General features: G+C 42.3%; 1 protein-coding gene across 1 annotated transcript in view; it reads right to left on the reverse strand.

The window, feature by feature from the left end:
* Positions 1-23,506, reverse strand: part of SLC24A2 (solute carrier family 24 member 2) — a 366,846-nt gene that overhangs the window by 8,548 nt on the left and 334,792 nt on the right. The window contains exons 6-8 of the mRNA XM_044286497.1: positions 14,508-14,606; positions 6,328-6,440; positions 2,595-2,738 (exon numbers count right to left, since the gene is read on the reverse strand). Of these exons, the coding sequence (XP_044142432.1) occupies positions 2,595-2,738; positions 6,328-6,440; positions 14,508-14,606 (356 nt within the window). The remainder of the gene's footprint in view (positions 1-2,594; positions 2,739-6,327; positions 6,441-14,507; positions 14,607-23,506) is intronic.

The following is a 23,506-nucleotide window of genomic DNA, read 5'->3' on the forward strand; positions in this document are numbered from 1 at the left end:
AACAGCGAGTAGGATCGCGCTGTAAAACGCTCGACGCCCCAAGAAGTACAGGAGCTTCTTTGGGGCATCTTGTCGCGCGTTCCCGTACATAGACTTCAGCGGGAACGCGCGACAATGGGCGTTCGCTTGTTCCGGAGCCGCAATTGTAAACGCGCATACAAGCGCTCCATCCCGAACGCTCAGGTCTGAACCCTGCCTTAAGGTCCTTCATTATATTAAAGGGATTTTCTCAAAATAACATTGATGTTCTTTCTTTAGGCTAAATAAGAAACTGTAAACCCTTTGTTCTCTTGACTGATGGGATTCAAGGACTCCGACCACTACAATTTATTTCTGCTGAAACATTACACGGAGTGCTGTCCGCATCCGAGATGGCAAAAATTGCTCAGATGCGGACCCAAACAACGTGTGAATGAGGCATAACTGATGGAAATAACTGATCAAAGAACTGAAGTATGAACTCATAAAACCTAAGAGACATAGTTTATTTACATAGTGATATACGCCAGTTTTATGGCGTATACCCGCTGCAGATTGTGATGCAAAGGCTATTTACGCTGCAATCTGCGAATTTTCCCCGCTCACACCAGGACTATGGCTGGCAGGCCCATCTCATGTATCGTTTTCTATCCTTCATCTAAATTGATCCCAGCAAGGAAGCTGCCTTACACCGGCAGTGAATGCTCCTCTACATGACTTCGGAGGATCAACCGCCAGCGCAAGGGGTTATTAAGACCGGCGTCTGAAACACTGGTCTTAATAAATAACCCCTGTATAGTTTGCTAAGCCCCAGTCTCTTCTCCTAATACAGGATGGCACTATTCACATTCCTTAGACAAAGGATTTTGGATTCTGGGTAATGCTAATTGCTTTGTTAAGAGGTGATCCAAAAGTAACTGATTAAAATTGAATTTGTGCCATAGAGTTGAATTGGAAGGGCAAAAAGTGAGTGCAGCATCATCCCGGGAAAGTTTCTTGATTCAAGACGTCTTGTTGACTTGCTATTGTCTATGGTTTGAAGACTAATTTAGGGTGGGGAGCACACCAAAGAACTCCATGCATGAGGAAAATGCCCATAAATTCTGGTACAAATGGTTAATCAATGTCACACAGCAGATTAGACGTTATTTTGGAGTAATATGCTCCAAAACACAGTGCAAATACAAAGAAAAAAATCTAACAAAAATTGCCTTATGACTTTGTTATATCTGTAATACAAATCTCTGCAGATTAACTGCTTCAAGATGGGGTGATTTTCAATTTTTTATCTTTTTACACTTTTTAATAGTTCCCCATGGAACTCACAGTAAACAAAAAATCATTAGATTGCTACTCTCATAGACTTCAGTGCATTAGCATTGGAGTTTATGAGAATTATACTCTTCCTATGGAGCCCCGCCACAGGCAGGCTCTCCATAGGAACTTATGTGCGTCAGCTTTGGATGATTCTGGAGGACCGAGGCTGCAACGTACACCATCGGGGTTCTCTGACCCTTGCTAGGGGGAGCCGGTGCTTTTTTTTGATCTCCTAGATGCTGTAGTCACATATGACCATGGGGGTTAAATGTGTGTGATAGACGTTATCATTGATCACATACATTATGCCTGGGTATCTGCTGCTTAAAGGGTTTCTATCACCAGAATTAACCCAATTAAACATGTTGACATTAGCAATGTGCTAATGTCAGCTGAACCTAACTAGTCTATTCCTACTTTTATCTATGCCCCCGTTTCTCCAGAAATATAACTTTTATAATATGCTAATTACCCTTTAGGTGAAGGGGGGGGGGGGGTGTTGCCCCTGCTCCTAGAGGCTCCGTTCTCCCACCTCTGGCCACGACCTGCTACACTAGATTGACAGGGCCAGGCAGCGTTGGTCTCATACTGCCGGCCCTGTCTGCCATGTAAATCTCGCGCCTGTGCCGGTCCCGTTCAGTATTCAGCGCAGGTGCAGTGAGTGAAGGGCGCTCACCGGCTGCCGGCTTCCTCACTGCGCCTGCGCCGAATACTGAACGGGACAGTGCAGACGCGAGATTTACATGGCAGACAGGGCTGGCAGTAGGAGACCAACGCTTCCTGGCCCTGTCAATCTAGTGTAGCAGTGCGTAGCCAGAGGTGGGAGAATGGAGCCTCTAGGAGCAGGGGCAATGCCCCTTGCTCCTAGAGGCTAATTAGCATATTATTAAAGTTATATTTCGGGAGTAACGGGGACATAGATAAAAGTAGGAATAGGCTAGTTAGGTTCAGCTGACATTAGCACATCGCCAATGTCAGCTAGTTTAATTAGGTTAATTCTGGTGACAGAAACCCTTTAAAACAGCAGGCACCCGGCGGCTACGTCGCCCACTGCGCTTGTGAGCAGGTGCCATTTTTAAATACTTGTCTGCCAATGTAAGTTTATATGAGGCGGTTGGGAAGGGGTTATGCAAGACGGCTACCCTCATAATAACGTAAAAAAATATAAAGTAAAAATATACAACCAGAAAATATATTAGTGTATCTCAGTTTATATTTTCCTTTGCAAAAAAAAATTAAATGATACATTCTATTCAAAGTAACGTTAATGCTTGTGCATTGCAAAACATAATACTTACTGCATTTCGCACATCAGGTAATGTAATCCACAAAGGAAATACAATTGGTAGCACTGCAAGGTACACAGCTCTTTTACGCTTTTTAGCAGGCCATGCTAGAGTCAGAGGATGGTCACCTTCATCAGCAGGTTCTGCCCTTGTCATCTGAGCAGGAGAAATTGAATACAATGGTATCTTTAGACTTAAAACAACTTTTAGGCCCCTTTCAGACTCGCAGCGCAGCTCCCGTCCTGAACTTCCAGAACATCTGGGGTCACATAGCATGATATTGATTTATGATGTAATGTTACCCTTAGAGGTCTGGAATGTATTGGGTAACACTGACAGTATTATGTCAGTGTTATCCAATACATTACAGACCTCTATGGGTTACACAGAATCATAAATCAATATCATGCTATGACACCCCGGAAGTGCTGGAAGTTCAGGACGGGAGCTGTGCTGCTCGTCTACAGCATGACACTTGCTCGTCTGAAAGGGGCCTTATCCTTTTGTTACTGATTTACAAATAAATATTTCTCGGTATTATAAATGATTGTTAAAGGGGTTGTCCACTCCTTTAATACTGATGGCCTATTCTCTGGATAACTTATATTCAGATGGTGAACAAGAAGCAGAAATCAGATGAAAGATGATATGGTTTCAGAATTAAAGAGGCTCTGTCACTAAGATTAACCCTATTCAACCAGACACACTGGCTGGTAGTGCTCATCATCCTAATTCAAACAATATCTTTCTTTTGTCTGTATGCTAAACAGCTGAAGAGATATATACATTTGTATTCATATGCAAATGAGCAATTGGAGCACCAGAAGGCAGGGCTGAATCGTTGGAGCACAGCTTTGTAACACCCCTATGCTCTGCACACTCCCCCTCCCCTTGATTGACAAAGCTAGACATGTTGAGGGAAGAGCTATATCCTAGCATCTACATATCATATACTCTATGTACTATAGCTTCACCACACTGAAGTCTGCTCAGAAAGCTAATCTACACATTACTGCTTTATTCACAGGCACAATGTATGATTAGAAAGTCCAGTAATGTGTGTTAGCTCATAAGCATGGGGGAAACATACCTCTTTCTGTGGTAATGATATACCTTATTTTTCGCCCTATAAAACACACTGGCCCATCAGATGCACCTAGGTTTTAGAGGGGGACAATAAGAAAAAAATATTTTTCATTACACATCAGGTCAGACCACCAATCAGACCCCCAATGTTAATAAGACCCCAATAAGACCTCAGATCAGACCCCCATTCCTCATATCAGTCCTCCATGTCTCTAATCAGCCCCCAGCAATATATGTAATCAGCGCCCAGCCATATATGTTCTCAGCCTCCAGCCATATATGTAATCAGCCCCCAGCCATATGTAATCAGCAGCCCCCAGCCATATATGTAATCAGCATCCCCCAGCCATATATGTAATCAGCAGCCCCAGCCATATATGTAACCAGCAGCCCCCAGCCTTATATGTAATCAGCAGCCCCCAGCCATATATGTAATCAGCAGCCCCCAGCCATATATGTAATCAGCAGCCCCCAGCCATATATGTAATCAGCAGCCCCCAGGCATATATGTAATCAGCAGCCCCCATCCATATATGTAATCAGCCCCCAGCCATATGTAATCAGCAGCCCCCAGCCATATATGTAATCAGCATCCCCCAGCCATATATGTAATCAGCAGCCCCAGCCATATATGTAACCAGCAGCCCCCAGCCTTATATGGAATCAGCAGCCCCCAGCCATATATGTAATCAGCAGCCCCAGCCATATATGTAACCAGCAGCCCCCAGCCATATATGTAATCAGCAGCCCCCAGGCATATATGTAATCAGCAGCCCCCAGCCATATATGTAATCAGCAGCCCCAGCCATATATGTAACCAGCAGCCCCAGCCATATATGTAACCAGCAGCCCCCAGCCATAGATCACAAAATAAATAAACCACTTACCTCTCCTGCTCCTAGACGCTGCCGCTACTCTCCTCCAGCGTGATCCTCTTCCTCTTCTGTCGGCTGTGCTGTGAACTGGCACGCACAGCGTGAGGTCACAGAGCGCCCTCATGCTATGCGCAGCCGAGTACAGAGCCTTCACTGCTTCCTGGTCCTCCGGTACTAATGAGTGCTTCCATAATGGAAGCGGTCATTAGTATTCGCCCCATAAGACGCAGGGGCAGGGGGTGGGGGGCTGGGGGGTGCGTCTCACTGGATGAAAAATACGGTAGCTTGGTGGTTAAATGATTGGCTTTGTATGTAGGAATCCCAGGTTTCAATCTTCGGATAGGCTTCAACATTTTTTTCCTTCCACATTTATCCCATAAGACAATTCTATGTTCTTATCATATAAATATTACTGGTTTCTTTATAATCATATTTCGTATCTGTGAATAAACCCGTAATAGGTTTTGGCCCCAAAAAAAACAATAAAAAAAACCAACAACACACTATTCTGAATGTAGTAAGTCCTTATTAATATGATGATGATATATTATTTATTATAGTATAGCCGTTTAATAAGGTTTTAAATGAGAAAAAAAATAATAGAAAGAAAACTTACATCTCTCCTGTGTCTTGAACCTGTGATCTCTACATGCAGGCTAAACCACTATACCACTAAGCGATAACATTTCCACATAGACATATCAGTTTTTTCTATGCTTATAAGGTATATTGGGCAGACTAGATGGGCCAAATGGTTCTTATCTGCCGACACATTCTATGTTTCTATGTAACACATATTACTGATATCTTTCTAATCTTACACATTGTGCCTGTGAATAAAGCAGTAATGTGTAGATAAGCTTTCTGAGCAGATCTCAGTGTGGAGAAGCTATATTACCGTACATGGTGATATGATATTTAAATGCTAGTTCACAGCTCTGCCCTCAGCATGTCTGGCTCTGTCTAGCCCTGTCAATTAAGGGGGTGTTACAAAGCAGTGCTCAAACTATTCAGCCCTACCACGTGGTGCTCCAATTACTCATTTGCATATGAATAAAAGCCCTACCAGCCAGTATGTCTGGTTTAATAGGATTGATCCTGGTGACAGAGCCGCTTTAAGCCTTAGGCCTCATGCACACGGCCGTTGTTTTGGTCTGCATCCAAGCCCCAGTTTTGGCGGCTCGGATGCGGACCCATTCACTTCAATGAGGCCGCAAAAGATGGTTCCGTGGTCCGCAAAAAAATATAACCTGTCCTATTCTTGTCCGCGTTTTGCGGACAAGAATAGGCAGTTATATTAATGGCTGTCCGTGCCGTTCCCCCATCCATGTTTTGCATATTTGAGGTTTGCGGACCGCAAAACACACAACGGTGATGTGCATGAGGCCTTATTCACATTGTTTTGGTCAGTGATTTCCATCAGTGATTGTGAGCCAAAACCAGGATTGGAGCCTCCACAGACATTAGGTATAAGGGAAAGATCTGCACCTGTTCTGTGTTTAGAGCCGCACCTGGTTTTGGCTCCTAATCACTGATGGAAATCACTGACCAAATAACTGACATGTGAATGAGGCATAAGGGCTACACACAGTTTGTTTATAGTCTATCATGGAGAAGCCATGACTTCATGTGTCAGTGTCAATCACATAAAAAGTGTAGTAAAGAGCAATTTTGGCTACGCAGCTTGAGTTGTGCAGAATGTGGTATTGAATGCAATTCAAAGGCCCATGAGAATAAACAGTAATTTGCTAAGTAATGCAAAATGAGACATAAGAAGGAGTCACCTGTGTTTCAGAAGCCTCAATATTGTGAGTGACATTTCCATTTTGAACTGGAGATTCTTTGGGTGGTGTCACTTCGACTTCAACATTAGAAGTATTTGGAGGATCATTTTTTTCTGCAATGAAAGTATTAGAAAACAACTGTTACATTACACATACTGAAGTACCTGGCTATATGGATGAGAAGGAAGTCACCATGTACCCCCATTAAAAGCTTTAACAGAGCTTAACCAAGTCACACACAAGTCCAGCTCTCTTAAGCTGCCTGCAACCACTGCAGATACAGTCCTGATCAAAAGTTTAAGAGTTTAAGACCACTTGAAAAATGGCAAAAAATCATATTTAGCATGGCTGGATCTTAACAAGGTTCCAAGTTGAGCTTCAACATGCAACAAGAAGAAATGGGAGTTTTTTTGCGGATTCGCAATTTGCAGATGGCAAAACACATATGGTTGTGTGAATCTAGCCTTTACAACAGCAAAATCCACGCAGCAAGACAACGCTTAATCTGCAATGTGTGTTGTTAACGTTAGGGTAACATAGTGTGACTGCAGCGTAACACATTGGAACTGCTTTACAGTTGCAGAAATTTTATGCAACAAAATCTACCGGGGTAAATGGCAGGGCATAAAATATTCTCCACAGTTGTATATCCTATTTGGAGCATATTTTCTATGTTTTTGCAGGAGATTATGTGGCAGCAAACACTGCTAAAAATTAGACTGATATCTCTTGAAATTGCCATTTTTCAGCCAGCGTATTACAGTGTGTGAACATAGCTCAATTAACTCTACCTACTGCAGCTGCATCTGCAACTACCCTCAACTATCAGCTCTGACTTCTCTCTACAGGGGCATACTTATTAGCTCACAAAGACGTTATTCATAGAGGGATAAATTCAAAGCTTACTGAAAAAAATCCTCTAAAACTTAACTTTTAATATTATATAATAAAAAAACTAAAAATATGTAACCCCCACAAAAATGTATATATATACAAATAATAAACGTGCCCATCAAGGTATGACTGGATAAATAGTAACAAATATTTGGGCAGTATCATAGGCAGATGTACATAGATAATACCATGTAAAAGACAAAGTAGGCTGAGGCTCCATTCACACGTCCGCAATTTCGTTCCGCAAAATTTGTGGACCCATTTATTTCTATGGGGCAGCACGATGTGCTACCCGGACACGGAATTGCGGACCAACACTACCGTGCCGCAAAAAAAATAGAACATGTCCTATTCCGCAATTGCGGACAAGAACAGGCATATTCTATTAGTGCCGGCAATGTGCGGTCTGCAAAATGCGGAACGCACATTGCCGCTGTCCGTGTTTTGTGGATCCGCAAAACACGTTGCGGACGTGTAAATAGAGCCTAATTGGTAGATTTACCACACAGTTCCGAAAACAACCAATCAGGGTTTTTCATGACCAGCAGTGTTGTCGGGAGATGACCTGTCCCTGGGTGCATGGGTGTCTCTTTAGGCTATCCCTGAAAGGGGCGACCTCACTTATCGGTGGCTAAACCCTGAACCTTGCCTAAGAAACCCCTAAAAAGCAACTTAGAGGATTTTTTTTCCCGTAAGCTTTACAGGGGCATAATGACTTCAATGTATGTAAAAGTACTGGTAAAGGACAATGCAAATTTTTTTTTTTTCTCATGAATGGGGTAAAATGTTTAATAGAAGAATTTGCCCTTAGGCCGAATGCACACGGCCGTTGTTCACGGCCGTGAGCTGTCCGTGGAACCGCGGCCTGGATTTCTGCTGAGTGCAGGAGCGCACGGCGTCATGGGTTGCTATGATGCCGTGCGCTCCCTGCTGCCGCCACAGTACAGTAATACTCTGGTATAGATCATACCAGTGCATTACTGCATTGCGGCGGCAGCAGGGAGCGCACAGCGTCATAGCAACCCATGACGCCGTGCGCTCCTGCACTCAGCAGGAATCCAGGCTGCGGTTCCACGGACCGCTCACGGCCGTGAACAACGGCTGTGTGCATTCGGCCTTAACCTGTTCCGCCCTGATTTCCCAATCGTTATGGACACAGGGTGTACCGGTACGTCCTATGTATTTCCGATCACCGCCGCTCGGCCGGCGGTGATCGGAACCCGGTGCCTGCAGAAATCAATCAGTAGGCACCCAGGGTCAATGCCCAGGGGGGTCCTGTGACCCCCCCGTATCGGCGATCGCTGCAAACCGCAGGTCAATTCAGACCTGTGGTTTGCAGCGCTTTCGTGAGGTTTCTGATCCCCGCGGTCCGTGACCAGAAGTGATCAGAAACTTCAAAATGGCTTTATTTTATGTTTGACCCACCCTGCAGTCTTCTGTGTTATGTGCCGGCGGGCGCAGCGGGGGGAAAGGGGGGTGTGGGGCAGTGCGGGCGGGAGGGCCGCAATCATCAGGGCGATGCTGGGGAGGGGGGGGGGGGGGGGCGGGCAGGCACGCGATCATCCGCCCGCTCTCAGACTATGGAGACACTAAAACATTATTTTTTTTTGTTTCAAAAATGATATTATTGTGTAAAACTTACATAAATAAAAAAAGTATACATATTAGGTAAACGGTGTAAAAAATGCAATTTTTTGTCACCTTACATCACAAAAAGAGTAATAGCAAGCAATCAAAAAGTCAGAAGCACCCCAAAATAGTGCCAATCAAACAGTCATCTCATACCGCAAAAATAATACTGTACCCAAGATGATCGCCCCAAAACTGAAAAAAAATATGGCTCTCAGACTATGGAAACACTAAAACATTATTTTTTTGTTTCAAAAATGAAATCATTGTGTAAAACTTACATAAATAAATAAAAAAGTATACATATTAGGTATCGCCATGACTGTAATAACTTGCTCTATAAAAATATCACATGACCTAACCCCTCAGGTGAACACCGTAAAAAAATTAAAAGAAAGCAGTGTAAAAAAAGCAATTTTTTGTCACTTTACATCACAAAAAGCGTAATAGCAAGCGATCAAAAAGTCATATGCACCCCAAAATAGTGCCAAACAGTCATCTCATCCCGCAAAAAATTAGACCCTACCTAAGATATGGCTCTCAGACTATGGAGACACTAAAACACGTTTTTTTTGTTTCAAAAATGAAATAATTGTGTAAAACTTACATAAATAAAAAAAATTGTATACATATTAGGTATCGCCGCGTCCGTGGCAACCTACTCTATAAAACCTGTCAGATGAATGTTGTAAATAACAACAAAAAAACTTTGCCAAAACTGCTATTTCTTGTTACCTTGCCTCATAAAAAGTGTAATATAGAGCAACCAAAAATCAACCCTAAACTAGTACCAATAAAACTGCCACCCTATCCTGTAGTTTCGAAAATGTGGTCACTTTTTGGGAGTTTCTACTGTAGGGGTTCATCAGGGGGGCTTCAAATGGGACATGGTGTCAAAAACCCAGTCCAGCAAAATCTGCCTTCCAAAAACCGTATGGCATTCCTTTTCTTTCTGCGCCCTGCCGTGTGCCCGTACAGCGGTTTACGACCACATATGGTGCGTTTCTGTAAACTACAGAATCAGAGCCATAAATATTGAGTTTTGGTCGGCTGTTAACCCTTGCTTTGTAACTGGAAAAAAAATATAAAAATTGAAAATCTGCCCAAAAAGTAAAATTTTGAAATTTTATCTCTATTTTCCATTACTTCTTGTGGAACACCTAAAGGGTTAACACATTTTGTAAAATCAGTTTTGAATACCTTGAGGGGTGTAGTTTCTAGAATGGGGTCATTTTTGGGTGGTTTCTATTATGTAAGCCTCACAAAGTGACTTCAGACCTGAACTGGTCCTTAAAAAGTTGGTTTTTGAAAATTTCTGAGAAATTTCAAGATTTGCTTCTAAACTTTTAAGCTTTGTAATGTCCCCAAAAAAATAAAATGTAATTCCCCAAATTATCCTAACATGAAGTAGACATATGGGGAATGTAAAGTAATAACTATATTTGTAGGTATTACTATGTATTATAGAAGTAGAGAAATGTAAACACTTAAAATGTGCAAATTTTTGCAAATTTTTGGCAAATTTGGTATTTAAAAAAAAAAAGTAAAAATGTCATTTTTTTACTCCATTTTACCAGTGTCATGAAGTGCAATACGAAAAAACAATCTCAGAATGGCCTGGATAAGTAAAAGCGTTTTAAAGTTATCACCACTTAAAGTGACACTGGTCAGATTTGCAAAAAATGGCCTGGTCCTTAACCCCTTTAGGACACAGCCTTATTTCACCTTAAGGACCAGGCCATTTTTTGCGGTGATAACTTTAAAATGCTTTGACTTATCCGGGCCATTCTGAGATAGTTTTTTCGTCATATATTGTACTTCATGACACCGGTAAAATGAAGTTAAAAAATAATTTTTATTTATAAAAAAATACCAAATTTACCAATTTTTTTTTAAAAATTGCAAATTTCCAAGTTTCAATTTCTCTTCTTCTATAATACATAGTAATACCTCCAAAAATAGTTATTACTTTACATTCCCCATATGTATACTTCATGTTTGGATCATTTTAGGAATGATATTTTCTGATAATGATAATTTCAAAAATCCAATTTTTAGGGACCCGTTCAAGTTTGAAGTCACTTTGCGAGGCTTACATAATAGAAACCACCCAAAAATGACCCCATTCTAGAAACTACACCCCTCAAGGTATTCAAAACTGATTTTTCAAACTTTGTTAACCCTTTAGGTGTTCCACAAGAATTAATGGAAAATAGAGATACAATTTCACAATTTCACTTTTTTGGCAGATTTTCCATTTTCATTTTTTTTTACTTTTACAAAGCAAGGGTTAACAGCCAAACAAAACTCAATATTTATGGCCCTGATCCTGTAGTTTACAGAAACACCCCATATGTGGTCGTAAACTACTGTACAGGCACACGGCAGGGCGCAAAAGGAAAGGAATGCCATACGGTTTTTGGAAGGCAGATTTTGCTGGACTGTTTATTTTGACATCATGTCCCATTTGAATCCCTCCTGATGCAACCCTAGAGTAGAAACTCCATAAAAGTAACCCCATCTAAGAAACTACACCCCTCAAGGTATTCAAAACTGATTTTACAAACGTCGTTAACCCTTTAGGTGTTCCACAAGAGTTATTGGCAAATGGAGATGAAATTTCAGAATTTCAATTTTTGGCAAATTTTCCATTTTAATCTATTTTTTCCAGTAACAAAGCAAGGGTTAACAGCCAAACATAACCAAATATTTATGGCCCTGATTCTGTAGTTTACAAAAACACCCCATATGTGGTTGTAAACTGCTGTACAGGTACACGGCAGGGCGCAGAAGGAAAGGAATGCCATACAGTTTTTGGAAGGCAGATTTTGCTGTACCCCCTGATGCACCCCTAGAGTAGAAACTCCAAAAAAGGACCCCATTTTAGAAACTACGGGATAGGGTGGAAGTTTTGTTGGTACTAGTTTAGGGTACATATGATTTTTGGTTGCTCTATATTACACTTTTTGTGAGCCATGTTTTTTTTAGTTATTTACAACATTCATCTGACAGGTGAGATCATGTGGTAATTTTATAGACCAGGTTGTCACGGACGCGGTGATACCTAATATGTATACTTTTTTTATTTATCTAAGTTTTACACAATGATTTCTTTTTTTAAACAAAAAAAATCATGTTTTAGTGTTTCCATTGTCATAATAGTGTTTCCAGAGCCATAATTTCTTCAGTTTTTGGGCGATTACCTTGGGTAGGGTATGATTTTTGTGGGATGAGATGACCGTTTTATTGGCACTATTTTGGGGTGCTTATGACTTTTTGATCGCTTGCTATTACACTTTTTGTGATGTAAGGTGACAAAAAATGGCTTTTTTACATCATTTTTTTTTTTTTACGGTATTCACCTTAGGGGTTAGGTCATGTGATATTTTTATAGAGCAAATTGTTTCGGACGCTGCGATACCTAATATGTATACTTTTTTATTTATTTATGTAAGTTTTACACAATGATTTCATTTTTTAAGCAAAAAAAATCATGTTTTAGTGTTTCTATAGTCTGAGAGACAGTTTTGGGGCGATTACCTTGGGTAGGGTATGATTTTTGCGGGATCAGATGACGGTTTTATTGGCACTATTTTGGGGTGCGTGTGACTTTTTGATCGCTTGCTATTACACTTTTTGTGATGTAAGGTGACAGTTTTTTTTTTAATGGTGTTCATGTGGAGGTCATGTGATATATTTATAAAGCCGTTCGATACGGATGTGGCGATACCTAATCATGTAAATTCCCCCCCCCCCTATTTTTTACCATATTTTTTTACTTTATTTGGGGAAAATGACGTTTTTGTTTATTTTTACTTGAAACTTTAAATTTTTTTGGGGGGCAACTTTATTTTTTTAACTTTTTTTTTCACTTTATTTTTTGTCCCACTTTGGGACTTGAACTTTGGGACTAATTAAACAGGAGGACAAGGTAAAGAGCTGCACCATACTCCTCTCTTATTTGTCAGGGATAATGATCCTGAATACAGTTTATTATGATCTTCAGATGAATCTCTGTAGAAATGGAGTTGAGTTTTGGGGGTCTAATCCCTTTACAATGCATTACTTCTGTATTTGAATGCATTGGCTGTATGAGTAATACAGTGTGTATTACTCATACAGCTTCTGGCCTGTGAGATCCAGGGGGCTGGATCTCATAGGCTCGTCACTGGAAGGCAGCGCGATGCCTTCCTTACGCATCGAGCTGCCTTCCATGCCATCGGGTCCCCCCTACAGCATGGGGACCCGATGGCACCGCTGACAGCCGCCGCAAACCGCAGGTAAAAGCCGCAAATTGACCTGCGGTTTGCGGCGATCGCCGACACGGGTGTGGGGGGGGTAACAGGCACCGGGTTCCGATCACCGCCCGCCGGGCGGCGGTGATCGGAACAACACATGACGTACCCGTACGCCATGTGTCCTTAAGTACCATGACAACATGCCGTACCGGTACGTCATGTGTCCTAAAGAGCTATGTCAGCTACAAGTTGGAGCACATTTCAATCGGGCTCAGGGACTGAAGGAGGAGGCATTTAATTTATGATGAGGCCTGTGTTTTGGAAGTGCACAGCCCATGAAGACTGGTGTAGCACAGGCTGGTCTTGATAAATCAGGGTCTTCATTTGTTAAAGGCACCGGCGAAGTTTAACCTGGTGTCTGTGTTAAGAGTTTAATTGGACGGCACTCCTCTTTCTTCAATACGGTGCTCAATGGTAGTTAGGGTCAATATAGTAAATATAAACCACGGCACTCGTTATATAAGGTTGAATCAATTATGCTTTTTAATCATAAATCCATCCAGGAATAAGTAGCATAAACTGGCCAATTTATGCTACTTATTCCTGGATGGATTTATGATTTAAAAGCATAATTGATTCAACATTATATAACGAGTGCTGTGGTTTATATTTACTATATTAACCTAGTGTCTGAGCTGCAGAAGCATTTTATAGAGCAGGAGGAGCTGAACAGAATGATATACAGCAGGCATCCTCAAACTGCGGCCCTCCAGCTGTTGCAAAACTACAACTCCCAGCATGCCTGAACAGCCTACAGGTATCAGCCTACATCAGGGCATTGTGGGAGTAGTAGTTTTACAACAGCTGGAGAGCCGCAGTTTGAGGATGCCTGATATACAGTATAGTTTTATGGGAAAATATTCAGTAAAACCTGTAATTTATACATTTTTATTCTTCCTCATTCTGGGCTTTGAAGTCAAGCAGGCGGTCCTATCAGTGATTGACAGCCTTCCCTCTATGACTGTGTATACAGAGATAGCTGTCAGTCACTGACTGAAGACAAGGAGACGGTCCTATCAGTGACTGACAGCCTTCCCCCTATTACTGTGTATACAGAGATAGCTGTCAGTCACTGATAGGACCCCCTCCTGGACTTCAAAGCCCAGAATAAGCAAGAATTTAAATGAATAAATTACAAGTTATACTGAATCTTTTCCCATAAAACTAAACATCAATCTGCTCAGCTCCTCCTGCTCTATAATGATATCTGTAGCTTATATTACATTCTCATGGTGACAGGTTCCTTTTAATGGACAGAGCTTACCTTACCTGCTACCATTGGTACCTGATTTGCAAACTATTCTTCATGCAACTAGCATACAATTAATGTACTAAATTTCAGCTAAAAGTTATACTTACCTACATAGTTGGCTTCTCCATTTAACCTCTCACTGTCGTCCACCTGACATTTCATTTTGGCCATTTTGTGCAGAATTGAAGCCTTCTCTTTAAATTTTCCTTAAAATATTTGTAAAAATAATTATCATTATAGCTGTTTACATATCAGTGCATTACAAATTAGCATTACTAGAATAAAGGAAACATGGAAATTTAACAATGTTTTTGGTAATCCATAATTTTAATGACATAGTTGACAGCCATATTAGCATCTTAGTTGGTTACTATGGACAGCGAACACTCTCCTCTCCTCACTCGCTGGCTTTTAGAATATTTTTCCTATAAGTAACTCTACTGTATTTGAGATACAAAAGACTGGAAAGTAAGAGAAAGTGGGTGCTATCACATCCTGTGCAACTGAGTGTTACAGTACATGCAAACCATAAACTGTTTTGTAAGAAGAGCTTTATTAGATTTTTTTGCCATTGTATTATTATTACTACTACTCATCTCTTCAAACTAAATTATAACCTTGTCTAGTGTACTCCTGTATCACCCGTACATTCCTGTTATTTATTTTAAGTTACTTTATATATACGGGCAGACTCTCCACATTAATGTATCAACTTGATATCAAATCTGGCACTATGAATTGTATGATACTTTGGTTTTTATGTTTGGTATAAATGTATTACCTGTAAATATTTTGCAAAGTACATTACCAAGGCTGCCATCTTAACTCACAAGTCCGGCGATGCACAGGTAAGCCCTTACCTGTGTCGGGAGCCGGTCTGAAAGAAATGCGGTCACCGGGAGCAGGCAGTTCCGAGAACAGCCCGATAAAGGCCCCCGGCGGCTGTTCTCGGAACTGCCTGCTCCCGGTGACCGCATTTCTTTCAGACCGACTCAGGGTGCAAGCGCAGGTAAGGGCTTACCTGTGCATCGCCGGACTTGTGAGTTAAGATGGAAGCCTGCATATGTTCGCGGGCGAAAGCGGCGAACTGGCCATCAATGGTAATAATTACCCTTCTAATGAGGTTAGTATACATGAAATAAATAGAATAACCAAGAAAATTATTATAGCTTATACAATGAATGCATCCCATAGTAACCCACAGATTCTTTTTCCTAAGGCTTAAAGGGCTTCTGTCACCCCACTAAACCTTTTTTTTTTTTTGCTTACTTATAATCCCTACACTGCGATTTATGGCTACATGATCTAATTAATCATTTTGGTCCTGTAGATTTTGTTAAAAACATGCTTTTAAAATATGCAAATTACCTTGCTACCAGCAAGTAGGGCGGCTACTTGCTGGTAGCAGCCAGCAAGTAGATCCTAAAGACGCCCCCTCTGCATTGTGATTGACAGGGCCAGGGAACGGAATCGTTCTCTGCTGGCCCTGCCTGTTTGCATTCAAAATCTGGAGCCTGCGCCGCGGCCGTACCTATCTTCAATTGGCGCAGGCGCACTGAGAGGCGGCCGCTCCATCCTCAATGCGCCTGCGCCGATGACATCACATCTACACCCGGCGCAGGCGCATTGAGGATGGAGCGGCCGGCCGCCTCTCAGTGCGCCTGCGCCAATTGAAGATAGGTACGGCCGCGGCGCAGGCGCCAGATTTTGAATGCAAACAGGCAGGGCCAGCAGAGAACGATTCCGTTCCCTGGCCCTGTCAATCACAATGCAGAGGGGGCGTCTTTAGGATCGGAGGATGCGGCTGCTACCAGCAAGTAGCCGCCCTACTTGCTGGTAGCAAGGTAATTTGCATATTTTAAAAGCATGTTTTTAACAAAATCTACAGGACCAAAATGATTAATTAGATCATGTAGCCATAAATCGCAGTGTAGGAATTATAAGTAAGCAAAAAAAAAAAAAAAAAAAAAAGGTTTAGTGGGGTGACAAAAGCCCTTTAATCCACATTTGTTGATTTTCACTGTGAAACCGCAGCAAACAAAGAAAGCAAAAGCACAACAAAACTGGCAAGTGTGAGTGAATGAGCCCTTACTTATACATTGTAGCTAATACCTGAAGAACAGGTTAGTTGTGAGCACTCAGTATACAGAATACAAAATAAATAAACTGATACCAGAACAATATCAAACTGAAAGAAACATTGGCCATCATGAGTTATTAGTTGACTTAAAGGGGTTCTCCGGGAATTAAGAAAATACTTAAATATTACTTCATTATAAATATATTCCCAAATACCTTTCATTAGTTAAAATGGCTCATAATGAGCAATCATTAGTAAAATAAAATGTCCACCATCCTACTAGTCCACACAAAGCTTGTCCTAATTAAACAGGAGGACAAGGTAAAGAGCTGCACCATCTTCCTCTCTTACTTGTCAGGGATTATGATCCTGAATACAGTTTATTATGATCTTCGGATGAATCTCTGTAGGAATGGAGTTCATTAGGACAGTGTTTCCCAACCAGTGTGCCTCCAGCTGTTGCAAAACTACAACTCCCAGCATGCCCGCACAGCCAAAGGCTATCCAGGCTTGCTGGGAGTTGTCGTTTTGCAACAGCTGGATGCACACTTGTTGGGAAACACTGCATTAGGAGACATGAAGTCCAGAGGATAGTGGGGTGTAGAAAATGAGCAGCAGCTCTTGTATGCAGTCTCCATTACCATGGCCCCAAATTACCAGTCCATCCTCTCTAGACTTCATATCTACTCATGTACTCCATTCCTACTAAGATTCAGCTGAGAATCCTATCATCTGTATTCAGGATCATAATCCGTGACAAGTATGAGAGGAGGATGAGGCAGCTCTTTACCTCAGTGTTGTAAAGTAACTTGTCCTACTGTGTGATTAGGACAGGTTTTGTATGTACTAATAGGATGGCAGGTATTTTATTTCTCCTTATGATTGCTCCCTAGACAAAATTCCCAAATCTATTTGGGAATATATTTATACTAAATATTTAAGTATTTTAATTTTCTTAATTTCCGGTGAACCCCTTTAAAAGGGGAGGGGTTGCCAGGATTTTTTTTTACTGATGGCTTATCCTCTGGCAGGCGCGCTTGAATGGTGTGGCGAAGAGGGGTCGGATTGCAACATGAAAACACAGCTCTCAATAGACACTTAATGTAGTCCTTGGGACACTTTGACCTGTGGCCTACATCATGCTAGGACTATGCACAAGATGGCAGTATCTTGGCGTAATGATATTAATGGATTACACTGCCTGCACCAAGACACTATTTGGGCAGGCTGTACTCATTGGGGGTTGGGTGAGATGAATACAAATTTTATATTTTTTCTGTAAGAAGCTATTGGCGGACATCATTACTTTTTATGGGAGCACATGGAGCAGCACAGTGGCTCAGTGATTAGCACTGGTGCTTTGCAGCGTTAGGCTCCTGAGTCTGAATACAATCAGGGACAACATCTGCATGGAGTTTGTATGTTCTCCCTGTGTTTGTGTGGATTTCCTCATATTGGATTCCTTCAAAATTGACTATAGTGTGTGTTGGGGTTCCCATGGAGTCACCCCAGCCACACAACTATCCCTGCGCTTTGAGTCCCTGTGAGAAAAGCGTATTATAAATGACTGTCATTACTTACTAGGGGGACATCTAGTGAACATCTTAACTTTTTAAAGTGATCCTGAGGTAGCATCACTACACCCAGGGTCATACAGCGAGCATTATTATTGTCTAGGGGAAAAAAGGAACCACTAATCCTGTTTAGAGGGCACATGGGGTATTGTTACTTTCTAGGGCATACAGGACCCTAGAAATTACAGTCTAAACGGCATAAAGGGAATGCTAAGTAAGGGGCACAGTGGTGGGCATTATTACTTTGTAGGGGCACACAAGGACATTATTACTTTGTGGAGGACTGAGAAGGTTACTATGATTCTGTGGGGTACAAAAGATGACACTATTACTGTTTGGGGTACAAATAATGGCACTTTAACTATGGGATACACTATAATCGTGTGGTCTACAACATGCGGCACTATGTATCTGGCACTATTATTTTTTGGGCCTATATCTGGCAATATTGTTTTCAGAGAATATCTGTGTGGCACTATTTTTAGGGGTAATAATCATTATGACAATATTATTTCTGGAATACAGTGTTTGGTGGCACCGTGCTATACAGCAGGTTAAGTTAACGGGGCCAAATGGGATATCAACACGATAGGGAGGTTTTGTAGGTTGGGAAATGGTAGGGAGAATGCTGGAAAAGAGAGCAGCTAAATATGACTTTGCAAACGCTGCAGACACAAGTTGTGACTTGAATAAGCCATCATGATCGACTAGGCCAGAAGGAAAAGGAAAGTGAATATTGCCAATCAAAGTATACGTCAACTGAAAGACACAGTTTTTTACTAAACTTCATCTACTTACCGATATGTTTTGCAGAGAACCTGTGTTAAAGGGGTTCTGCACTTTGTTTTAACTGATGAGCTATCCTCTTTCAGTTGACGTATACTTTGATTGGAGGATAGATCATCAGTTAAAACAAAGTGCAGAACCCCTTTGAACTAAAATCTACCAATATATGGTGGTAATATTGGTCTTTGTATAGTGTTTTTATTGGTAATATTGACAGTTGTATACTATGTTTTTTTTAGTATGGTAATATTTTTCATTCACTATTTAGTGGTGTTGCAGAGGTCATGGCACTACCGGAGGCAGTGGGCACACTCATATCTCAGATGTGTCTTCACCCCCTCTGGACTGACTTTTGCTGAATGCTGATAAACAGCTTAAAGCATATCTGAGTTTTGCTGCTCTATTTGATAGTGTCATATGATGGAGGGGGAGAAGCTAAGCTCTGTGATATTAATACTGTCATATCAGAATCCGGACTTAGGCCTGTCACCCAGTTAAGCCAGTGCTCTCTGCTCTGCACAGATGAAGGGTAATCACCCCAAAACAGCTGTCTTCAGATGAGATGCTGGTTTAATTATTATTCAAGTCATGTCTCAAGGTCGGTCTAAAATGACAATGACTAATATTTGTAATGCGCTTTTCTCACAGGGACTCAAAGCACAGGGAGAGTTGTGTGGCTGGGGCAACTCCTTGGGAAGTCAGTGGCTGTCATATAGGAGCTCAACCCCAACACACACTATGGTCAATTTCATGGGAAGCCAATTTTCCTATTTGCATATTTTTGTTGTGGAAGGAAATCCACACAGACACGGGGATAACATACCAGCTCCATGCAGCTGTTGTCCCTGATTGGACTCGAACTCAGAACCCCAGCGCTGAAAGGCATCAGTGCTATCCACTGAGGCACCATGCTGCCTAAAATGTTGAACACTGACTTATAGGATAACTACCTTACATTAGAGGTAGAGCTTGTTAAGTTAGTTCATTTGCATTCCCTCTTCCCAGAATTCCAGAGGAGTGTTGCCTGGCCTATAAGTCTCCTCATGCCACTTAGGCACTCTCCTTAAGGAGATACAGTTTATGCACAGAATTCTGACTTATGCTTCTCACCCAGTTAAGTCAGTACTCTCTACTTTGCACTGATGAAGGTTAATCAACCAGAAACATCGGTCTGCAGATGAGATGCTGGCTTAATTATTATCCAAGGCATGTCTTAAGGCCTGTCTAAAAGATTTGAACATTGAATTATAGGATAGCTACCTTACATCTGGTGGTATCAGAGCCCGAGCTAGTTAACAGTTAATTTACATTCCCTATTCCCAAAAGCTGGTAGGCATGTAGGAGGTAATAAGCCAGAGTATTACCTTCAACGCTGAAGCCACTCCAAAGGGGATAGCACAATACTCTGGTTATTTTTCCTTGTTGGGGTCTAGGGCTGCAACGAATAATCACAGTTATCGATAATATTCAATAACGGGATTCGTTGTCGACAAATCCCGTTATTGAATAATCGTCCGATTCGTTGCTATGCGGGCATTCAAGCGCTATGCCTGCGGGTCCTTAACCGGCAGTAACTTTTACTTGAACTTTAAATCAGCGCATCTTTATTAACTTACAATGAAGCTCCGGTAACCGGCAGAGCGGGCGGCTGCGTAACGTCATTGCTTCAATCATAAAGTGGGCGGAGCAGGCACGTCATGTGAGTGAGTGACGTTACGCCGCCGCCCCCTCTGCCTGTTACCGGAGCTTCATTGTATTTGTAAGGTAATAAAGATCATAGCGCTGATCTGAAGTTCAAGTAAAAGTTACTGCCAGTTAATGGGGTTGTCCGGGTTCAGAGCTGAACCTGGAAAGCCCTCCATTTTCACCCCGGCAGCCCCCCTGACAGGAGAATCGGTGCAGTTCATGCGCCGATGCTCTCCTTTGCCCTGTGCTAAATTGCGCAGGGAAAATGCATTTTATTTTAGATCCGGTGATATACCGGGGCTCTCCATGGGGCTGCCAGGAACCCCGGTGACGTCACCGGCACTGATGGGTGGGATATAGCGCTGCGCTAGCCAGTAAAACGGCTAGGGCAGAGCTAAAGCCTGCCGATCAGAGCCAGTGATGTCACCGAACACACTGCCGGGGGGAAATTTCCGCCCGGCAGTGTGTTATTGAAAACAAAAGAGCCTGTGCCCTGTGCGATCATGAGATGCTCCGATGCTAGCCTCAGGGGGGCTGCCTGGGTGAAAATAAGGGTATGTCTGGGTTCAGCTCTGAACCCAGACAACCCCTTTAAGGAATACTCTTTAGATATTATGCTGCTGTGAGCAGCGGGGCCGATGTATTGGGAGACACTGTTATGGGGGAGATCTGTGGATGACACATATAGCAACCATAGATCCCCCCCATAGCAGTGTCATCCACAGATCCCCCTCCCCATAAAAGTGCCATCCACATAGCCCCCTCCCCATAAAAGTGCCATCCACAGATCCCCCTCCCCATAACAGTGCACAGATCCCCCTCCCCATAACAGTGCACAGATCCCCCTCCCCATAACAGTGCCATCCAGAGATTCCCCTCCCCATAACAGTGCCATCCACAGATCCCCCTCCCCATAACAGTGCCATCCACTTATTACATTTTTTCATAATATGCTAATTAGGTGTCTCATTGCACACAAGCTCTGCTCCTTTCTCTGGCTCCTTCCTCTCTTTTTTGATTGACAGGCATGTAAGGGCATTAGACAAGGAGCTCAACTCGCCAGCTGGCCGAAAAAAATGATGCATTCGATAGGTTGTGTGCAAATCATTTTACTTGTGCACTCATTCAAGAAATCTTTGAGTCTTGCAGGAAAGTTGGACATAAATGGTGCATGCTGTGATGGACCATATGAATTTGTCTTGATATAGGGTCAGTGCAGATACACACAGATTAAATTTTCCAGCCACAATGCAGGTCTGCAATAACAGGGCCCCTGCTGTGCATAAAGCATCAATGGGTCCTAATAGAACTTGTCTTTTGGTGTGTGTGACGGATCACAATGCATTCAAGTTGGTCCATCTGGCAGCCACATATGTGAAGGGTCATTGGTGGACTGCAAATGGCGGTCCCCATGCACGTACGCCAAGCAAATGGCCATGTGCATGACACCTGATGCAGATATATTGTCTATCAATTCATAAAGCATTAAACAATAAATCCAGAAAATTCACCAAATTTTATGCATGGCTAGCTGAAAGAGGGACATAGTGATTTTTTTAATGCCAGACAATTTTGTATCCTATTATAGATATCAGCTAGATCTTTCAATTTTTATGCCCATTCCCCCCCGTTTATTAACTCCGGTTATATACAGTATGCACAAGCAAATCAACAATTTTACCACTAACTAGTTAACACTGAAGGTATATTGGCAATTGATCCTTGCTAATGTATATAATGTATCACTGAGGGCAAGGACCTAAAACGTAACTTTTATTTATAATCACAATAAAATAAAATTACAACTTGGATAAAGCATCCTAATTGGTGCGTAGAAAGCCATCAACGGTAAACGAAGGGCGGTAAAAGGCTGAGAAACTGGGATACAGGGAATAACTATCCCTAACCCTAAGTTCACACCTGAGCGTTTTACAGCGCGTTCAAACGCGCTGTAAAACGCTGAACACATGAAAACTAATGCTTCCCTATGGGAATGGTTCTCACCTGGGCGTTTTACAGCGCGTACGATCGCGCTGTAAAACGCCCGACGCATAATCAAGTACTTGAGCTTCTTTGGGGCGTTTTGACACGCGTTTGTGGCCATAGGACACTGCAGTCAATGACACAAACGTGCGTCAAACGCGCGTTTACTATTACAAAAAACGCGCATAAAAACGCGCGACAAAAACGCGCGTTTGAGAAAAGCTCAGGTGTGAAAGCAGGGTTAAAGAGGACCTTTCACTACAATAAAAAATGTAAACTAAGTATGCTGACATGGAGAGCGGCGCCCAGGGATCTCCCTGCACTTACTATTATCCCTGGGCGCCGCTCCGTTCTCCCGGTATAGGCTCCGGTATCTTCATATGTTCGGCTCAACTGGGTGGCGCCTGCCGGCGTCTCCTTCTCCCAGGCTGTAGCGCTGGCCAATCGCAGCGCTCAGCTCATAGCCTGAGAGGTTTTTTTTCTCCCACGCCGGCAGGCTCCACCCAGTTGAGCCGAACATATGAAGATAACGGAGCCTATACCGGGAGAATGGAGCGGCGCCCAGGGATAATAGTAAGTGCAGGGAGATCCCTGGGTGCCGCTCTCCATGTCTGTATGCTTAGTTTACATTTTTTATTCTAGTGATAGGTCCTCTTTAATGGTAGGTGCACTCTGTCCGTGTACCTAGGACTGAACTGTCCTTGAAAAGACCCTATTACAAGATGAAATTACAAGATGTATCCCAATTTCACAGGTCCCAATGCGTTTCCCCCTCTTAATGCAACAAAGGGTTCATCAGGGGACAATACCTAAATGGGTCAATACAGGACTAACAGCGCATTGATATAGGGGCAAAACGCACAAAAATGGAACCAGTGGTACACACATGTACTCCTAAGATAGAGTTTATGGCAAAACAATTCGGCAGAGTTGTAACCAACAGATAGAGACAACATTAGTCACAGTCCCTTAGCATTCATACTGTGCAACAGTGCAG

This window comes from Bufo gargarizans, chromosome 1, assembly GCF_014858855.1.
Source record: "Bufo gargarizans isolate SCDJY-AF-19 chromosome 1, ASM1485885v1, whole genome shotgun sequence".
NCBI lineage: Eukaryota > Metazoa > Chordata > Amphibia > Anura > Bufonidae > Bufo > Bufo gargarizans.